The 21,024-nt window shown below is 37.1% G+C and overlaps 1 protein-coding gene across 1 annotated transcript in view; it reads left to right on the top strand.

Moving 5' to 3' along the window:
• LOC150078802 (guanine nucleotide-binding protein G(s) subunit alpha) overlaps positions 1–21,024 on the top strand; it is a 244,592-nt gene that overhangs the window by 107,769 nt on the left and 115,799 nt on the right. Inside the window, exons 3-4 of the mRNA XM_090384099.1 lie at positions 17,121–17,175; positions 18,081–18,200. Coding sequence (XP_090240225.1) covers positions 17,121–17,175; positions 18,081–18,200 — 175 coding nt within the window. The remainder of the gene's footprint in view (positions 1–17,120; positions 17,176–18,080; positions 18,201–21,024) is intronic.

Here is a 21,024-nt window from a genome sequence, read left to right on the forward strand (position 1 = left end):
TGTATTCAGTCCGGGCGATCACCTTGCATTCCGCAGTGATGTGTTGGATCATTTCAAAGGTCAGGTGGCATCGTTGACTTGTATCATCGAACACTCCAGGCTCCTTGGCAATGTATTTTCTATAGTTCCTGGTGTTGATTACCTGATCTTGGATGGCGAGCACGAATCCTTCAGTCTCGGGGAAGAACGTCCCGCTCGTGAGCCATGCATTGGAAGCAATTTTATCTATGTGATCTTGATGGAGATCATTGTAGTGTCTGCCATGGAGTGTCTTCTCTGCCCATCTTTCTATCTTCGTTTGTACCTCCTGGTTGGGGGGGATTCCTCACTTAGGTTCAGTGGGGTATACTGCTTGTCTATCTTCCTCATGGCCTGGTGGAGTGCTGCTGTGTGTTTCTGAAATTAATCCTTGAGGTTAACTATCGCTGTTTTCTGTTGCTCTATCAGGTATATCAGGCCTCTTCCTCCTCCTTCCCGGGCAATTGTCAGTCTCTCCACTTGCAGATTTCAGGTGGTGTTGGTGGCTCTTGGTCATCATTGTCCTTGTCTTTTTCTTTTTCATGATATCCTCTAGCTCGGTGTTAGTCCAGTCTATGACCCCGAAGGAGTATGTTAGCACTGGGACTGCATAGGTGTTTATGGCTTTAACTGTGTTCCCTCCGTTCAGCTTTGCTTTCGGCAGGCTTCTGAGTCTCTGATGGTATTTTTCGGTCAGGCAGGTCTTAATTTCCTTGTGCTGTAACTGCTGAGCCTGTATCATCCCCAAGTATTTGTAGGCCTCTCCCTCTGCTATGGCTTCGATCTCTTTACCACTCTGCAGCTGGTAGTTTCAGTTGACTAATTTTCCCTGATGAAATCCATAGGTTTTGCACTTATCTAGACCAAATTCCATCCTAATATCATTGCTGAATTCTTCGGTGATCTGGAGTAGTTGCTGAAGGTGTTTCTCAGTTCCCACGTGGAGCTTGATGTCATCCCTGTACATCAGGTGGGTGAGGGTGTACAGGTTTTTCCTTCCTTCTTTGAGGTTATATCCATATTTGCTGCTGTTGAGCATGGTAGATAGCGGGTTAAGTGCTAGACAGAACCACAATGGGCCCAGGGCATCTCCCTGAAAGATTCCTCTCCTGATGGAGATTGGCCGTTTCTGACCTTAATGGTTGTACTCCATTTTGCCATCATTTTGCCTAGGAAGTTTGTCACTATCGGATTGACTTTGTAGATGTTCAGCGCCTCTATTAGCCAGCTATGAGGCACGGAGTCAAAGGCCTTGCAGTAATCGATGTAGGCTGCATACACGTTGCGGCGCTTCTTGTAGGCTTGCTCCATAACCGCAGCATCTATTGTTAATTGCTCCTTGCATCCTTTGTTCAGCCGCTTGCATCCTTTCTGCTGTTCGGCCATTATGTTCCGGCTCTCCAAGTGATCTGATATCTTATTGGTTATGCAACTGGTCAGGATCATGTACATTGTTGGGAGGCAGGTGATAGGCCTATATTTCGCTGGGTTTCTTGTATCTTCGTCTTTAGGCTTCAGATATGTGATTCCTTGAGTGAGAAACTTTAGAATTGTCTCTGGGCGCCTATCATTCGGGTGAACTGTTCTGCCAGGTGCTTGTGAGTGCAAGTGAGCTTCTTGTACGAGTAGTTGTGGACGTTATCTATTCCCGGAGTTTGCCAGTTGTGAGAGTTCTTGATCGTGTGTTTTACTTCTTCCTGAATCTCCCATTCTCTCATTTCTTGTACGTCCTTGGTTTTCTTGGTTCTAGTTCTATCCAGGTTGCTCGGCTGTTATGTCTTACTTCCCTGCTCCATATGTTTCCCCAGAATTCCTCAATTGTCTTCTTCTCGGGTGGTCAGTTCCCTTTTTTTCCGTCTTCTCCGAGATTCCTGTGGGAGTTCTCTTTGTATCGGCATAGTCTATTGCTGAGTGCAAGGAGGTTCTGCTTCAATGTGTCAAAGTACTCCCCTATTTTCTCATTCTTTGTCTCCTCATGTTTGCTGTGGATGCTGTCTCTCTTGAGGATGCTCTTCACTTTTCCAATCAATTTCTTACTTCTATTACCCTGTTGGTACTGGGTCAATTGGCCTATCTTGACTCTTAATTCTTCTATCTTTTGTTGAAGTCTTCTTTCCCAAGCTGGTGGTTCCTTCTGTTTTTGGTTCTTCTGCTGCTGGTCTCTTGCTTCTCTTCCATTAATTCTCGTGGCTGCTACCGCAGCACAATACACTGCTGTGTGGATGGCCTCCAGTGTTGCACCATTGCTGTCGAGGTAATGCGGTATTATGTGCCAGTTCAGGTGGTCTGTGACTCTACACAAGGTTCTGTTCGGCCTCTGCTTCGGTATCATGTGAGTCTTTGTGGAGTCCATTCTTTCGAATTCTGTTAGGGCCTTCTTCCACTCGTCCTCTATTCTGGATATGATGATCTTATCTGTTTCCACTTCAGCTGATGCTGTGGGTTGTATTTCTTCTTGCTTTCTCCTCTGGATCGGTGGCATGTTCTTCCTCCTCTGGTTTCCTATTCTTTATCCTTTGCAGTTGATCACTCACATCCTGCTCGATTTTTCCCAAGATTGCAGGAGCTATCAGGTCCTTCTCTGGTCCGCTATACACTGTTCGGTGACCTGAATATCCGGGAATCATTCCAGCCACTTGGTATGCAGTCTCCCCCTGTAAGTTGTCATATCGGTCTCCAGCTTCGTTATTTCGTAGTATGTTTGCATGATGTACGTATTCATTTCGATGTTCCACTTTATGCGTTGCCGTTTTCTTCCTTCCTGGGTGGTCGCTAGCACAGTTGTGCAGGAAGCACTTCCAGTTGGTGGGGCTGGATGGTCTGCCCTTTTCTTGTGGTAGCCGTACGGGGGACAGCGCCACTCGCTCCACTGTCTTCTTCAGGATACTGTCTCCTACTTTTCGAACTGACCCCTCTGCTAAAGGCCTGAACACAAGTGACTTTATCCTGCGCCACACTCGGTGCAGTATAATTAATTTTTCTCTGCGACATCATCCATCTATGGAGGTGGACCTGTTTAGCTTCGGCTTATCTCCAGTGGTAGTTCTCACGAGTGACGCCACATGGCACCACAATCTGCCTCAGCTGCCACTCCGACCTTGGAGTAGGTAGGTCCCTTGGAGCAGCTTTCACGATGTTTTTATTTTATTAATTTTTTTATTACTATTAATTAATTTATTATTATTAATTTTTATTATTCAAATTTATTACTATTATTATACCGGTCTCCCAGCATGATGGAGCCGTGTTCGCTTCTGCCAAGGCAGTACTCGAACCCGGGTCCATCATGCTGGTAGTCCAGTGTCGTAACCACTGGGTCATCGCGCCCCTTAATTATTATTATTATTATTATTAGCCATACGGTGCAAGGAAGCCTGAGGCTTCTACTGCAACAGGCAAAAAAGAAAAACTTTCTGAATTACCCTGAGAGAGAAAACAAGAGTCAGAAGTAGAAGGGAATCACCAAGAAAGAGAAGAATGATGATATCTAGCTCAGGATCCTGGGTGTGCCAAGCCCATACTCACTAGATGTGAGCCCCTGGGGATTTTTTTTTATATATATATTTAAAATTCGTCGTGACCGACTGAAATTAAAGCCGTGATCAACTGGTAGATCGCGATCGACTTGTTGGCCACCCCTGGTATAGTACAAAGGTAGTTGAAATAAGGGCCTTAATGAGGCAAAGCTTTCACAGACTGTTTCATCAAACCTAGTTTGATGTGCATGTGTGGAAAGAGGAGAAATTTGAGTTCGGTGGTTTATGAACTATGTTCTCTGATCCAGGAAACAAACTTCCCCTCTTTGGCCAGACCTTGACATCCCAGTTCTTACTCCTTGCCCAACTATCCCACTCACACAAAAAGCAAGGCTTTTTTTGTAGCCAGATTGTTGTCCAAATAACATGCCTATCACTTTAAAGTCAGCACAGAACAACCAACCACGTGTTCGACAACTTCTTCAAGTTCTCGTATGTTTCTCGTATGTTTCGTATGTTTCTTTCAAATGCACAGAGTGAGCTATCGGAATTGATCCATATTGATTTCCATTGTAGAGTAACTTAACCTTTGAGACTACTCTTTGATGAGTCAATAAAAAAGTCTCCCCTATATAGAATTGTAACTAATTGCTAAATAGTTCATTAAGTCATTTATATTACTGCAAAAAACCATAGAATCATCCTCAGGAAAGTAGGGAACTAGTTCTCCTCGTTCTCTGTATCGGTACCATGAGAAAAATGTCCCATGTGCTAGAAGAGTTTTTGACTTAAGTTTAGAACCAAGGAGTTCTGCAGATTCCTTTGGTAAATTTAAATCTCTTACCAGATCATTGACTTCGTGCTGTGAAAACAGCTGAGGGCTGCACCCAGTGTCTCCAGGCATGTAGACTTCAGTTTCATCTTTAAAAGCTTCACTTTCAGCACTCTCCGCTGCTACATTCTCCAATATAAGTGGAGGGCATGGAATTTGCCGGTTATCCCCATGTGGACTAGTCTAATGGCAGATGGAATATTAGGATACACAATGCTCTTCTTACTCTCTGCATTGTATTCCTCTACATTAACTAAGCAAAAGTAATAGTCATCACAGTGGTTTGCGGGCTTCTGCCAAATCATGGGAATTGTAAATGGCATAGCCTTCTTTTTGCCATTTATCCACACAATCTCAATGCTGTAACACAGGGTTGACAAACTTCATGTGGAGCCCATTGTTTATTTTGGTCACCAAGTTTCACTCCAAAATAAGAACAATACACATTTTTTACAAATTCTGTAATATCTTGTCTTTGCTTGAGGACTACATAACTTCTAAAAATATAACAAAATAAATTTGGATTGTTCAAACACTTGCGTGAAGATATTATTATCCTAACTTTTCAGCACAAGTTTGACAAGATAATCTCAAAAATGAACTGAGCTTATACTGATAAACACTGCTGCATGGAGCTCTCAAGGTCAAGAAACAAATGACTGAAGGCAGTGTTGCAACATGTGAAAATTTAATTTACAAATTTCCAGCATTTTCTTCTAACTTATTGCATTTAATAATGCAGCTGAAGACACCAACTTAAGTGATTTGTGAAAAAATAGTACACACTAGAAAAAAAACAAATAACATTTCTGAGATCAGCATAAAAAACAGTTAAAAACTGCTATTAGTTTATAAATATTGAAAACCATGTAGAGTGTGTTATTATGACTTAATAACTATAAGCCTTTGAGTTAAAGTTCTCAGCATTAGCATTAGTAGAGGCATACTAATAATGCAAGAAAGTTAACTTATACAGCATCAGCCAAAAAAAAAACCCCTTCCCATTTCACCCAGCCATTCACTCCAAAAGGTTTGTTTAGTTCTGCCTTGAATTTAAGCTGTCAGTTCCTCAACGACAGGTGGAAGTTTGTTCCAGCAATCAAAAACCTGCTGGCTAAAGGCAAATTTCCACACAACTTTTCTACAACTGTCTTTCCTCAGTTTGAATTTATGTCCCTTCAGGTGTGTAATCTGAGTAAGAGGAAGAATATCATCAGTATTGAATGTGCTCGAACCATTCAAAGCCTCTTACACCTCAGTCAGATCACCTCACAGGTACCTAGTCTCCAGATGCTGCAATTTTTAGAACTTAAACCTTTCTTGGGAAGAGGACCCCCCCCTTTGTTCCCCTCACCAATTGTGTTGCCCTTCTGTACTCGTTCTAGCAACTCTACATCCTTCCTAAAATGAGGCCTCCAGACCTGTATGCAATACTCAAGGTGTGGCCTGACCATTGCCTTATACAAAGGGATAATCATCTTATCCCTGTTAGCAAAATTCCTGTATATCATTGACAAGACCCCATGAGCTACTCTTGCAGCCCATTTGCACCATTCAGAAAATTTCATATCTGACTTCACAATTTAACCTCAGGTCTTTTTCATTCTCCACTACAATGAGTGTAGTACTGCACAGTTGGTACATTTACTCTGGTACATTTCTCTGGGTTACTGCTACCCATATGCAGTACTTGGCATTTCTCAATGTTAAACTTTAATTTCCATTTCTCAGCCCATCTGCCTAACTTTTCTAGATCCTGTTGCAGTAGTATACCATCATTCTTGTCATTAACCATCCTGCCGACATTTGTATCATCTGCAAACTTGGACATTAAGCCTGATATGCCTTCATTAATAAATATAGAAAACAACAATGGGCCTAACACTGAACCCTGGGGGACTCTACTAATAACATTAGTCCACAAAGAGCAATGTCCATTATTTACCACCCTATGTCCTCTCCCACTCAACCATCCCTGTATCCATAGCAGCAACTTGTCCTTAATGCCACACTGCTCCAAATAGAACAGCAGTCTTTTATGTGCAACAGTATGAGAAGTTTTCTGAAATCTCCAAGTATATGATATTAAAATTATTTTTTTGCATCCAGTTCCTTTGTGACAGTATTGTAATATCTAATCAAATTGGTCAGACAAGATTTCCCCATAACAGATCCATGCTGTGTCTGAAGTATAATTGCAGCCTTGTCTAGATAATCCTGCATTGCTTCTTTAACCAGTGATGCCATTGTTTTCTCTATAACAGAAGTTAAACTAACAGGTCTGTAATTGCTCCTACCAGACTTTGATTCCCCTTTGTGAACTGGTAATACATTCGCACATCTCCAGTCCATGGGGACCTCTACTGAGTCCAAGGATGCTCTCATAATCATGGCTAAGGGCTTTCTTACTTCTTTTGCTGCCTCCTTTAATATAACTGGATAGATCCCATTAATAACCTAAACTTAAAATTTTTGTTGTTGTTACGTCCTGTCTTGTCTGAAGATTCACTGGGAGATTCAACTCCTGGTGAATCTTTAGATAAGTGCTCTCCTTTTCACTCTATCTTTCATTTCACTGTATCTTTCATTATATTTTGAAGCTCTTGTAAAGACATCGCAGTGGTGTTTATGATCTCATCCATCAATCTTGAATGTTATATCTCCCTTGTCTTCTGTCTTCCCAAGCATAATCACCTTCTCTAAGGCATTGTGTGCGTGTATCACATGTCTGAAGTAGGCTAGTTTTAAATTCCTATTAGATCAAGTAAAAAGCAAGAATATGGATAGAAGAAATGTTTCACAGCTCCTGAATGCACTAATATCACGAGAAACAGAAATAACGTGGATAAAAAGGCTAAAAGCAGAGAAAAAAGAATAAAAAGAAATCCCAGGAATTCTTGGATAGTAATTTCACCCCATCATATGTAACTAATGAAAAATAATTGAACAAAAATATATTTTTCAGTAATTGCAATATCAGTTAACAATTTTAATTGTTTCTCAAAAGTCCTTGCTGTTTAAGGATGGGAAAAAATTGTGAACCAGCATTCCTTAGTAATACAGTTTTATGATTTTCTTTGCTTTTTTTTTTTTTTTTTTCCCCCTTCCCATACTGTTAGATTATTCAAGAGCTGTGAATTGTTCTTTCCTCCTTTTCTTACATTTTACTTGGTTTAATATAAATTTAAGTTTGGGTTATTATTATGTTTGCCCCCCCCCCCCAATACTATAATTGAAGTTGGCAGTTCAACCTGTAGTTTGGAATGATTTTGCCCAGCACATCAGAAATGCAAGAACATTTAGTATGGTGGTCATTAGGATTCTTTCTTCAAATGTCTGGCTTCCCTGATGAGGTGCCAATTAGCACAAAAATGGCTGTCTGAGAATTGATAGAAATTTTCGTATTTGGTTAGTAGTCATCTTAGTAGTCTGGATGATCGATTGGTGTTCATTATGTTTATTAACAGTGCTTGAATATTGTGGCTTTTGCACACGTTTTGTTTAAGTGATTGGAATAAGCTACAGAAATTATCCTGTTGGTTATTACAGTGTGAAGGAGAACAGTTAGTTTGTTGGGGAGAAAGAAGAATCAGTAAAGAAACCTCCACTGATTGGTAGTTCGTATATTTTGTTGATAGGTAGTTCCTAAGCTGCATAATGGTTTAGCACTTAATGAAGTAGATTAGTGAACCTTCCTGGATAGAATATGGAAGAAATTCTGTTTCCCTTTGTAACAAGAAAAGGATGTACCCGTGGAAAGCAAATTCTTAGCTAGGAGTGTCGAATCTTTTAGCTGATCCAGATTCCTCAGTAGAGCATGTTGTTCCTTTCGTGAACTAAATGATCTGATGAGGAATTTGGGAGAAGGTTTGGTTTACTAACTGAAATATTTTGTTAGTTAACATCTTTTGCATTACCATAATCAGATTTAGTGGGTGATATTTTTCTTTTATATCACTGAATATTCACAGATATCACTCACAAATTCACAAATATTCTGATTGGAAATGAATTGACACATTCATTTCATGCTGTAGGCCTTGTTGTACATTGAGAAGCTGATTGTTGAACAACTGAAATCGCATGTTTTTTTTTTTCGGAGCATTAGCAACTAAGTCCATATTGCTCCGGGGATATGCGGTGGTAATTCCCTGACCTTTCCGCATCCTCCGTATTTGGTGGTCACGGGCTCGAACCCGGGTCTAATCAAGAAGCGCACTGCTACTCCTGCCCACCTGGCTACGGAGGCGCTGAACAACCGAAATAACAATCACCATAACTCTTAGGTTCACACCAGACCATTCAAATCTAAAATGCATAGCATTTTTCTTTCCTTGATTCAGTTTACTCATGTATTCAACACAACAGTGACCCTCCATGTGAGGGGGGGGGGATCCATGACTTGTCTTGGTTTCTGAGTTTTATTCCAAAGCAGGTATCGTACACTTTCCCGTGAAAGTCTGTGATGTTCAAGCTCTGCCTTTTTTTTTTTTTTTTTTTTTTTTTTGTTACACTAGTTGCTATACACATACAGCACTATATGTCATTATTAGTTGTGCATCCTTTGTTGCCTCATATTAATGAAAGTCTGAAATGGACTAAAAAAAAACATCACAGTAAATCAAGAAAAAAAGTATAAAATACATAAAAATATATTACATTAATATCACATTATAATGTATAAGGACTTTGATGAGTGCATTATTGCCATTACTAAAATCCTACATGATGGACAAAAATGGATATCATTTTTCGATTCAGCTCATTTTCTTCTACACACTCATGATAGGAATCACCTAGTATTCAGTCACCTTGATGGCTTACCTAATTGTCTGTCACCATTATATATGAAGCAGTTGTCAGTCAATCAGTCATTATGAATATTTAATTTGCACAGCATCTGAGTACTTCTGTTAACTACTATGACAGTTGCAGATTAGAAATAAAGACTATCTTATTCTCCTTTAATGCTTTAGTTAATTTTCTTTACTTACCAGATTAGGTTAGTTAATTGACTAGCTACATAATGATGACAAAATGTAAACATTATAAGAAATTCCTCTTTTCATGTTTTCGTTTGCAAATTTTCCTAACCAAATATAGTCTAATCTAATGGCGACTGTACTTGTTTACGTTAGAAATTTGACCTAAAGTTTTAATTTCTAAAGAATAGAAACAGTTCACGAGTAGAAAACTCAACAATAAAATTTAATTAAATAAATAAGATGACTGCTCTAATGAACTTACAGTGTAGCATTGATTTGGAAATTTAGAGACAGGTAAATAAATGAAATTTAGAGTTATATTGCAGTTATTACAGTTGCCATACATTACTTTCTTCCTCCTTATTTGTCTTCTTCTTCTTCTTCTTCTTCTTCTCTTCTCAGGTACTAAAGGGGAAAAAAAGCTATATTTCCTGTCAAGAAAGCTGTCAAAGAAATTACCTGTTTATTATTTCATTAAATTTTATTTTCAATTTTTCTACTCATGCAGTGAAGTATTCTATTCTTCAGATTTATTCATGTGTGCACTAGTTCCCCTTCAATGCCTGTATCAGATATTACATCTTTATTTTTAATTTGTGGTTGTCATAGAAGTTATAGAATGTATTCAGATGCTGTATGAATGAAATTAAGCTTCAAACTTAGATTGACAGTTGATTCCTGACAATGAATGCTAAGCAAAAAATCAAGTTTGCAAAGCATTTGATGGAGTCCTGTATACTAACCCTTAGCTTAACTGTCTGTGCAGTTTGATGAGGCAGGTAATTTTTAAGTGGAAGGAATGTTTTCTGTGATTGTAGTCTCTTACCATTAATAATGAAGTCCATTTTTTATTTTTACTCTAAATGGATGGATGTGGAACCCACATGTTTAGGAAGCACATAGCAGCAGAAATGTAAGTTTTTTTGGACATTTGTTCAGAAGAAGGTACTAAAGACTAAACCACACTGTGTGACCAGTTTACCCATAAAATTCATTTTATTGGTATTTTATTTTATGTTTTAATTTACTTTGAAATTATTTTAAGTTTGTAAGCTCACCAGAGGAGTTAACCTTTATTTCAATAAATTTGTTTTTACTATGCAGAACAGTGTCTCTTTTTGTCTTTCAGTATAGTTGTTGATATTTAATTTGTATGCTTATCTTTAATTCAGTAAAACTAATTTTGATAGGCAAAAATTCTGGTTTTGGCTGGCTGAATTTGTTAATAATACAAATAGGTTATGGATACTCGCTAACACAATCTCACTATTCTTAGTTTTTACATTTTTCTCATTTGCTAACTTGACAGTTTTTTAGTATATTAAGTAATGGAGAGATCTGGGTTCAGATCCTGTCAGTGACTTTCTTTTTATGACTCTTGAGTTAGTGTGCATGCACAACATACAAATTGGCACATGAACAGACACACAATACACACTAATCAATATGAACTGATACACTATAATCAGTATAGTCAATGCACCAAAAATATCCCTACCCTTAGCTCTGTATTTAACATTATTTATTACAGAGTGGTTATATTAATGTTTGTTATAGTGTACTTTTTACTATAGGACAATCTTGTGACAATGGAATTTTGCTTTTTATCAAGCATACTGGCCATCTTATTATTAGGAATATAGGTCTTATAATATATCTAGTTCTGACAGCTGCTGGATCCCATCAAGAAACCAGTATACCCTGAACATCTATTTGATTACAGCTATGTAATTATACTGAGTTTTGCATGCACAAACATATTTGCAAATAGCATCCCAGTATATAGACTACTGTTGGATTGCTCTTCAAATAGTTTTGCTATTTGCAATTAACTTTTTTTGCTCTCTGTGCATCAGATATAAACAGTGCTTATAGTGCTTTTTTTTAACATAATCTGTTTTATATAACAATAAAGTACAATTTTTTTAGATAATTGGTATTATTATTAGCTGTTTAATGCAAGGAAGCCTGGGCTGGAGATTTTTCTGCTCCAGTAAAAAAAAAAATAATAAAAATAAATATATATATATATATATATATAAAATAATAATAAATAAATAAATAATAAAATAAAACAAACTGCCCTTTTTGATTCCCTCCTCATAGTGGTACCTGTACAGCTGACCTTTGAATCTCCCTAAGTCATCAACAACTGATCAAGGCAACTTTCCAGGAATCAACAACTTTCTGGTCAAAAGAGAACATTCTGCAGTTCAGTCTAAATCTCTTCTCCCATAATTTGAATTTATAGTCCCTAGTTCTGCAATCATTATAATAGGAAAATTTCACCCTCATTCATTTTACTTACTCCTGTCAGAGTCTTATATACCTCAATACACCTCTTATACACTTCAATTACCAAGTCTGTAGCCCACATATTCAATGTCTTTCCATATGAAGGGCATCCATATGAGGATGCCCTTCATTATTATTATTATTAGCATACGGTGCAAGGAAGCCTGAGGCTTATGCTGCACCAGCAAAAAAAAATTTCTGAGTTACTGTGTGTGGCCGACCGGGCTAGCCGGGTGGGTAAAGTGCCTACCTAGCAACCCAAAGGTCGCAGGTTCGAATCCCGCCTCGGGCTTGGATCAAAGTACTGCAAAAAGCCTTGGGAGGTGCATTATGGCCACAGAAGCCGATGCGCCAACAACTACCAAAAAAAAAAAAAAAAAACTGTGTGTGTGTGTATAAGAGAGAGAGAACAAGAATCAAAAGTAGAAAGGAATCACCAAGAAAGAGAAGAATGATGATATCCAGCTCAAGACGCTGGGTGTGCCAAACCCATACTCACCAGATGTGAGCCCCCTGTGCATTACTCATGTTTAGACACTTTCAAGAAGATTAATGCCTTTTTTAGGTGCAATCTCCATACTTGAATACAGTATTCCAAGTGTGGTATTACAATTGCCTTATACAGTGGGATTATGACCTTCCCTGCTGCCTGTCTACAATGTTTGGAGAATTTCATATCCAACTATATCATAACTCCAAAAAATCCCTCTCTTCCTCTGCTGTTTATAGTTTAACCCCTCAAGTATATAAGTTATTTTTGGGTTGCTATTCCCCAAATGTAAGCCCATGCATTTTTCTGCATTAAAACATAGCTGCCACTTTTCTGACCATCCTTGAAGTCTCTCTAAGTCACCCTGAAGGAGCTCTGCTTGGCACTGATCATTAAAACTACTCTATCGATCTTGACATAATCTGCAAATATTGACGGCACACCTTCTGTCCTTACTCTAATGTCATTTAAGAAAATGAAAAACGTCAGTGGTCTCTGTACCAGTACTTGGGGAACCTGACTTCTTACATTAGCCCAACTTGAAGAGTAACCATTAATCATAACCTTCTACCTCCTGCCTTGCAGCCATCCTGCAGTTCATCTAAGGATTTTTTCTCTGATTCCCATGTTCTAGCTTATACAGTAACCTCTCATGTGGGATTGAATCAAATGCATTCCTGAAATCCAAGTAAAATGTCACAAATATTTCCCAAATCTAGCTCATTAGTGATTCTGTCAATATAACTAGCCAGGCTGATTAAACATGATTTTTCCTTTACAAAACCATGTTTTCTTCAGAATTCTATTTCTAAATGAACCTGTATTGCACTCTTCATCATTGTTATCATGATTTTCTCTACCACTGAAGTCAGACTGACTGGTCAGTAATTACCTGCTTCACTCTGAGAACTGCCTTTATGTATTGGCAATAAATTGGCTCTTCTCCAATCCAAGGAAATCTCTCCTGTGCCTAGTAATGGCCTCATAATTAACTGCACTCTCTTGCTGCTACTTCAAAATTACCAGGTATATGCCATCAACTCCAGGAGCCTACTCACCTTGCACAGTTTATCCTCACCATGAAGGATCTTTCTTCTGTAAATATTGATGAAAAGTACCTGTTCAATTCATCCATGATAATCAGCCCACTCATCCAAGACTTTCCTGTACATATTACACAAGGGTCAGATCTGTTCTTCTCTTCATTGTATTCACATACACGAAAAACTCCTTGTTCCCATTCTTTGCTCTCTTTACCAGCAGTTCCTCATTATCTTCCTTTGCCATCCTAACCTTTTAGGGGTAGTATTATAGATCAAATTGTAGTTGTTATAGGCTTCAGTAACTTTGAATCCATGCTATCTTTTTCAGTTTGCTAAACTGGCTTGCTTAATTATCTACCTTGGCATCCTCTTTGTGTGCATGCATTCTGTAATTATAGCTTTAAAGGTATAATTTTTCTAATTCTAATCTGTTTGTGCTCTCTGTGCTGTCTCTCCAGTTGTTAGAAACCATGTAACACCTTAAGCTGTCATAGTCTCCTTTCCTGAAATTAAAATCCTATACCATTTTCCCCCCTTAACAACTGCTACCTCTGTCCTCATCATCCAGTTTAGAACTTGATCACTCCCTGCTAATGGTTCCTGTGCTGTCAACCCTATGAAGTCATCTGGTTTGTGGTGCACTGTGGCCATAGATGCTGATGTACCTAAAAAATCCCCAAACAAACAAACATACATTTGGTGTGTGAATGAAGATCAGGCCTAGAATATTCTTGCCCTTCAGTACTTAACCTTAACATGTTGATACAATTAACAATCATCAAGTTGATTTAAAAATTTTGTTCTCAATGCTTCCTTTCCACTTGCTCCAGTCCTTTGGGGCAACCAATAAAATTAGTGATGAATTTTCCCAGAGAAACTCCATTAACATACATTTTGAGGCAGTTCTACATACATTTCATAGAAGTAAACTGCAGAACTGCCTTTGTGTGATTTTAAGGGAATAAAACATTTAGAAAATGGCAGTAATAGAAGGAATTAAACAAAAGTAGAGATATGATTCTGTAGTTTGGGAATTCCTTTGGAATCATTAAACCATATAACTTCCTTCTCAGTTGGTTAGGGTCTTGGTTTTTCATCCTGGTATGTGTTACTGTAATATGAGAACATTAGTAGTAGTAGTAGTAGTAGTAATAGTAGTGGCATGTGATGCAAGAAAGCAAGTGTGTGAGCTTATGCAGCATCAGCCAAAAAAAAAAAAAAAAAAAAAATCATGCCATTCCCTCCATATGCCTGTCCAGTTCCTCCTTAAATTATATAGGACATTTATATTTATTAAAATGATAATTGTAAAATATATATTAATTTAATAAATCTAGTAAGTGAACGAAGTTCATTTTTCTTATGCTTTTTAACTGAGATGGTTTACTGCAAAAGCTTCTAAGTTCCTTGGATTATTAAAAAGATAATTTTTCTGATTTCACCAACATAGATCTAATGAAAATTGCATGTGTGATGATTATTAACCCAGTTCTTGAATATGCTGTTGTTGTTGTTGTTATTTGGTTTTTTAGGAGCATTAGCAACTAAGGCCATATTGCTCCGGTGCGGTGGTCATTCCCTGACCTTTCCGCATGTTCCGTATTTGGTGGTGACGGGCTCGAACCCCGGTCTAATCAAGAAGGGTGTGCTACGCACTGCTGCTCCTTCCCACCTGGCTACGGAGGCGCCTCTTGAATATGCACCACAGATTTGGAACCCCCATACTTTAATACTTATCAGACAGCTGGAAGGTATTCAGAGATCATGATTACATTTTTAGTGTACAAATCAAGATTAGAAATTAAAGCAAAATCATATAAAGAATGGTGTACTTATTTCGATATGTTACCACTTTATCAAAGAAGGGCTGTTGCTGACTGCAAGTGCTTTATGTGTTTAAATAATGGTAAGTTGGATGCCCCTGATAAATTTTGTATGCCCACAAAGAATATTGAGAAGGCATGATTTATTTGTACAAGGCCATTCAAAACTAATCACTTAAAGTTTGATTTTTTCAATAGGACTGCTAGATTATTAAATGAATCTAATATTGATATTTTAACCAAGCATATTAATATTAAAAATGAAATTAAAAGGTATCTCTTAACAAAAGGAAAAGAAATAAATTTTCAATTCAGATCTTTGCCTGTAGATATGACTATGACTTCAGCATTTATGTATTTAATAAAATGTGTCTATACATTCATTATCTATGTCAGTGATCTCCAAACGTTTTTGGTTTCTTATTTTACTTAAAAGGACTAGCTTGCATCCCAGAATAAAAAAAATTAAATATACAAGTTACATTTACATGTAAGGCATTATATCTAAAATGACATTTATAAAATCGCATATAATTTTAAAAGATTACAAATAAAAAATTACAAAACAAAATAAAATTAAATTGACGTTCAAGTACAAAATACATGTACTTGAACATGCAAAGCCATATATTGAAGTATTAAAAAAAACATTTATTTATAATTTTTATTTTTGATTACGTTTCAAAAAAACTAAAGTTTTCATAATTAATAAATATTGATTTATTGCAGATTATCTCGTGCACCCCTAGGTGTGCGCGCACTCCACTTTGGAGACCACTGATCTATATAATCAGAATGGAGTGGTTTACTAAAAAAAAATTAATAATAAAATAAAAATAACAAATTTATAAATTTAAAAAAATTAATAAATTTAATGAAAGTTAATTAAGTGTTAATATGAAATATTTAGATAAAGTGAAAAATGTAATATTAGAAAATCATTTATTTTATAATCTTTGTGCTTTCAATTTAAATGCAAACATCTTTGTTAATATATGTTGTGTTATACTCAATTTTTTTATTGATATTTATTGTATATGTATTATAATATAGTGTTTCTCCTCTGTAAGACTTAGGCTGTTTTGGAGCAATAAAAAAAAAATGTTTAATTAGTTTTGTTAAGTTTATACAAGTAGCTGGCAAGCTTGAGATATGAGACAAGAGTTTTCAGATGAATACATGTACCCCATACTGTACCGTTGGCCAGCTATGCTCATGCCATCATGGGGAAGTGGCATGTAGGAAAGTTTCTCTGTAGCCATGTTCAGAAACCTTTAGTACATACATGCTTGTCTGCTTTACTTATCAAAATATTAAACAGCTATACAGGATGCAGTTTAAAAAAATGCAAAAGCAATGAATACATCTATATAAACATCTTTAGAAACGTTTACTGCAGTTGTTGTCTGGTTGGTCAGTTAGCCATTAAGTAAATTTTGTCCTTGTATTTAGTGGCTATGCAATGCTTTATTTATAATGCAATGCAAGTAGTGCAACCCAAAGAAAATAAATGTGGGGATGGCAACCTCCTCTAACCCTTTGTGGCTATCCCTGATTTTTCACATTGTCAGTAGAGCTGGTAGTCTAGAAATACAAGCCAGAATAAAAAAGTAATGACTGTCTTCATTGTTAATCACAATTATTAAAGAACAATAAGAGATAAGTATAGAGTCATGGATACTACACAGGTTGGTGGATGGCAAATTAATCAGTCATATAATATTCACAGCAGGCTTTATTAAGTATTTATACCTACGGTATAGTTAGCTATATTCATATGCATTTTGCCAATTTTTCAAAAGAAAACCACACGGAACAACTACAGTCTGAACAGTAGCTTACCCATCATTGAAAAATTTTGCTGACTGCAGCTGACTGAGATTTTTTGTTCTTCATGTGGTTGTTTTTAAGCCTACACTTTGCTTGCTTGAACTATTCCTTTTACTCAGTTGGGTTCATCCAGGCCAGCATTTGTAATGGCAATTAAAAGAATTGCTAATGGGAGCAGATTTTAGTTTATAATTTTCTGGAGATGCAGAAATTAATTATTTTCAAAAGTAGCTGCTTTTATGGTGCCAAATAAATTGTTTCATACCTATATCTGAATTTGTCATTAGGTAACTTAAATTTTCTTTAAAGCTTGATAATTTTGTTCTAGGGAAAGGAAACAGAAAATTGAAGATATCAAGAAAAACATTAGAGATGCAATTTTGGTAAGTGCCACTTTTTTCATTTAAATGATGATAGAACAAGAATGAACAATGAGTCTATGAGAATTGATCATTTAATTGATCATCAGATACAGTAAAATCCCATCACAGTGAATTATTGTTAGTGCTTTGCAAGTTTCATTTCAAGAATATATTTTTTGTGAAAAATTTAGTACAACTAATTATTTTAAAAGTCCACCTATGCCTAAATTTCCATTGGTTCACAATGAAAGATTTTTTTTTTTTTTTTCATAAAAATATGAATGGCACTTTGTGGCCCAAATTGTAAATTTGGTTATGGGAGCATTTGCTTGAAGAAAAATATGGAAGTTCATATTCCACATTTTTTCATGAATCGTATGCACCCTCATTCACAAGGCATGCAAGGTGTATGGCATTCCCCCCAGAAAGGTGTGGGGGAGAGGGAATCACATAATGTGATACAAATTTTGGTACCTATAGTTATTTTTTCACCTTCATTTTAAAGTAAATTTTTAACAAACTCTCAAATCAAAGTAACAAACAAAAAACATTGTGGGTAGTAATCAAACAGGCCTTATTTTTTGATTATTTCAATTCATCTGCTTACATGAATGTAAGCAGATTGATTTTAATTTTTATTAAAATCAATCTAAATGATTTTAATTCGTTTTATCCCTGCATATTAATGCAGGAATAAAAAGTTTCAGCATTAAAATTGATATATTAATATGTGAAAAGTGACAGTAAGGCGTGTCTACTATTTTTAAATGTGTGATATTTCTTATAAATAAAATATATTTTCAATGATACTTTCTGTAAAAAATATCCCGATGTTACAATACTATGTAAATTTATATACTTCATATATTTTAGTTTTCTTTTGTTAAAAAATAATATCTGGTAATAATCAAGTATTAATGTTATAGACAATAACTGGAGCAATGAGCACATTAGCACCTCCTGTAGCTCTTGAAAATCCAGATAACCAATGGCGTGTTGACTATATTCAGGATGTGGCAAGTTCACCTGACTTTGACTATCCCAGTGTAAGTATACAAATCTTTTTTTGTTTTAGAAATATTTTGCTTTAATGGCATTATTGTTATGGGTATCATTTATCATTATACACTTAAATAGAAAGGGTGCAAGAATATTTGCTGATGCTCTCGAGGCAGTGTTAGGTGGGTCAGAAAACTGCTAGCTTGGGGGGAGACAAAGACCAATAGATTGACAGTAGCCACTGGCAGAGGTGAAAGAGATTCTTGCACTGCTTCTATTAGAATGAGCAGAAGCCTGAAAAACAAGATGCATGGTATTTCACAGACTGCTGGGAGCCATTGCGGTACAAGTAAACACATGGGTTGTGTTAGGGTAACTAAGAATAGAAACAGGTGCAGGTATACTTGCGTGTACACCAATGCTAGGAGTTTAGTGAATAAATTTGATGAATTTGAGGTATTGCTCAAAACATCGAAGGCAGATATTGTTGGGATATCAGAGACGTGGTGTCACACAGATATAAGGGATGCAGAACTGCAATTTGGGGAGTACAACGTCTACAGAAAGGATAGACAGGATAGGAAGGGGGGAGGGGTTATGCTATTAGTTAAGAAACACATAAAAACCAAGGAAGTGAAGCCAGTCGACATCGCTGGACAGTGCAGTGTGGAGTCAGTTTGGTGTGACATAAACATTGGGAGATCAAAATTGAGAGTAGGAGTGTGCTATAGGCCTAATGACTCTGATGAGTATAATAAGGAACTGTACAGGGAAAATAGAGTGGGCCAGTAAATCAGAGTGTCTTATAATGGGAGATTTTAATTTCCCAGATATTGACTGGAATTTGGGGGCTGGTTACTCACACACTAGCAGGGCTTTTGTGGATTTATTGGATGATTGTTTTCTACATCAGCATGTTCGGGAGGCAACTAGAGGGAGTAATACTCTTGATTTGATTATCAGCAATGATTCTTCATGCATTAAGAATCTGCAGATAAATGAACCACTAGGTGGCAGTGATCACAGTGTGCTGAAGTGGGATTTACTCAAAGAGGTAACTACCATTAGGGGTAAAGGGAAGGGTTATTGCTTCCGTAAAGGTGACTACGATGGACTGAGACAGTATTTAAATTCTATACAGTGGGACCAACTGATGATGTTACCAAGCAAATTCAAAATGGGAAGCATTCAAAGAACTTATCTTGGAAGCTACTAGGCTTTACATACCAACTAAGAAATATTGTTCAAGGTTTAGGCCAAAATGGATGTCAGATGAACTAATGAGGCATATGGCAGAGAAGAAAAATGCATGGGATACATACAAATTAACACATGACACAGAAGCCTATGATAGATACAAGTTGATATGCAACCAAGTTACCAAGGAGGTTAGACAGGCGAAGGCAGATTACGAGAAATCCTTGGCAAGGGATGCAAAGAAAAACAGCAAAGAGTTCTTTACTTATGTAAACTCTAGAAGGAAGGGGATGAATCAGATTGGTCCACTTGATATTGATGGGTCAAGTGTTGATGATCCTGCTCAGGTAGCTAACAAACTAAATGAATATTTTGCATCGACATTCACATGAGGAGTTATTCAGCGAGGGAAATGCCAGAGGTGTATTCAACTCTAGCAGTAAGCTACAGAATCTTGAAATAACTGGGAGTAAAGTGGAGGAGAAACTGTTGAAGATAAACACAAGAAAGGCACCCGGGATGGATGGGATCTATCCAGTTATATTAAAGGAGGCAGCAAAGGGAGTAAGCAAACCCTTAGCCATAATTATGAGAGCTTCCTTGGACTCAGGGGAGGTACCCATAGACTGGAAATGTGCAAATGTGACCCCAATTCACAAAGGAGGATCAAAGGCTGACACAAGTAATTATAGACCTGTGAGCTTAACTTCTGTTCCAGGAAAATTAATGGAGGCACTGGTTAAAGAAGCACTGCAGGATCATTTAGACAAGACTTCAGTTATAGCTCAGACACAGCATGGTTTTGTTAAGGGGAAGTCTTGCCTGACCAACTTGATTGGATACTATGATGCAGTCACAAAAGAACTGGATGCAGGGAATAACTTTGATATTATATACTTGGATCTTAGAAAGGCTTTTGATACTGTTGCACATGGAAGACTGCTACACAAATTGGAGCAGTGTGACATTGGAGGCAAATTCAGGGGAGAATTTACCCCGTCAGGGGTAAAGGAAAGGGTTTTTGCTTCCGTAAAGGGGAGTACAGTGGTCTCAGACAGTTTTTAAATTCTGTACAGTGGGATCAACTGACGATGTTACAAACAGTAAATTCTAAGTGGGAAGCATTCAAGGAATTAATCGTGGAAGCTACTAGACTTTTCATACCGATGAAGAAATATTGTTCAAGGTTTAGGCCTAAATGGTTATCAAATGAACTAATGAGACTCGTGTCAGAGAAGAAAAATGCATGGGATGCATATAAATTATCAGGCGACGCAGAAGCCTGTAGCAGATATAAGCTAGTCTGTAATCAGGTCACAAAGGAGGTTCGGCAGGCAAAGGCGGATTACGAGAAATCTTTGGCAAAAGATGCTAAGAAAAACAGCAAGGATTTCTTTACTTATATAAACTCTAAAAGGAAGGGGATGAATATGATTGGTCCACTTGACATCGATGGTTCGACTGTTGATGATCCTGCTCAGATAGCAAACAAACTGAATGAGTATTTTGCATCTACATTCACACGTGAGGAATTATTACAGTTTGAAAATGGAAGAAGGTTATCAAATTGTAGCAGTGTGCTTAATGATTTTGTAATAACTGAGAGCAAAGTGGAGGAGAAATTGTTGAAGTTAAACATAAGAAAGGCACCTGGGGTGGATGGGATCTATCCAG

Source organism: Mastigoproctus giganteus, chromosome 10, assembly GCF_048544385.1.
Source record: "Mastigoproctus giganteus isolate SK-2022 chromosome 10, ASM4854438v1, whole genome shotgun sequence".
NCBI classification, from domain to species: Eukaryota; Metazoa; Arthropoda; class Arachnida; order Uropygi; family Thelyphonidae; genus Mastigoproctus; species Mastigoproctus giganteus.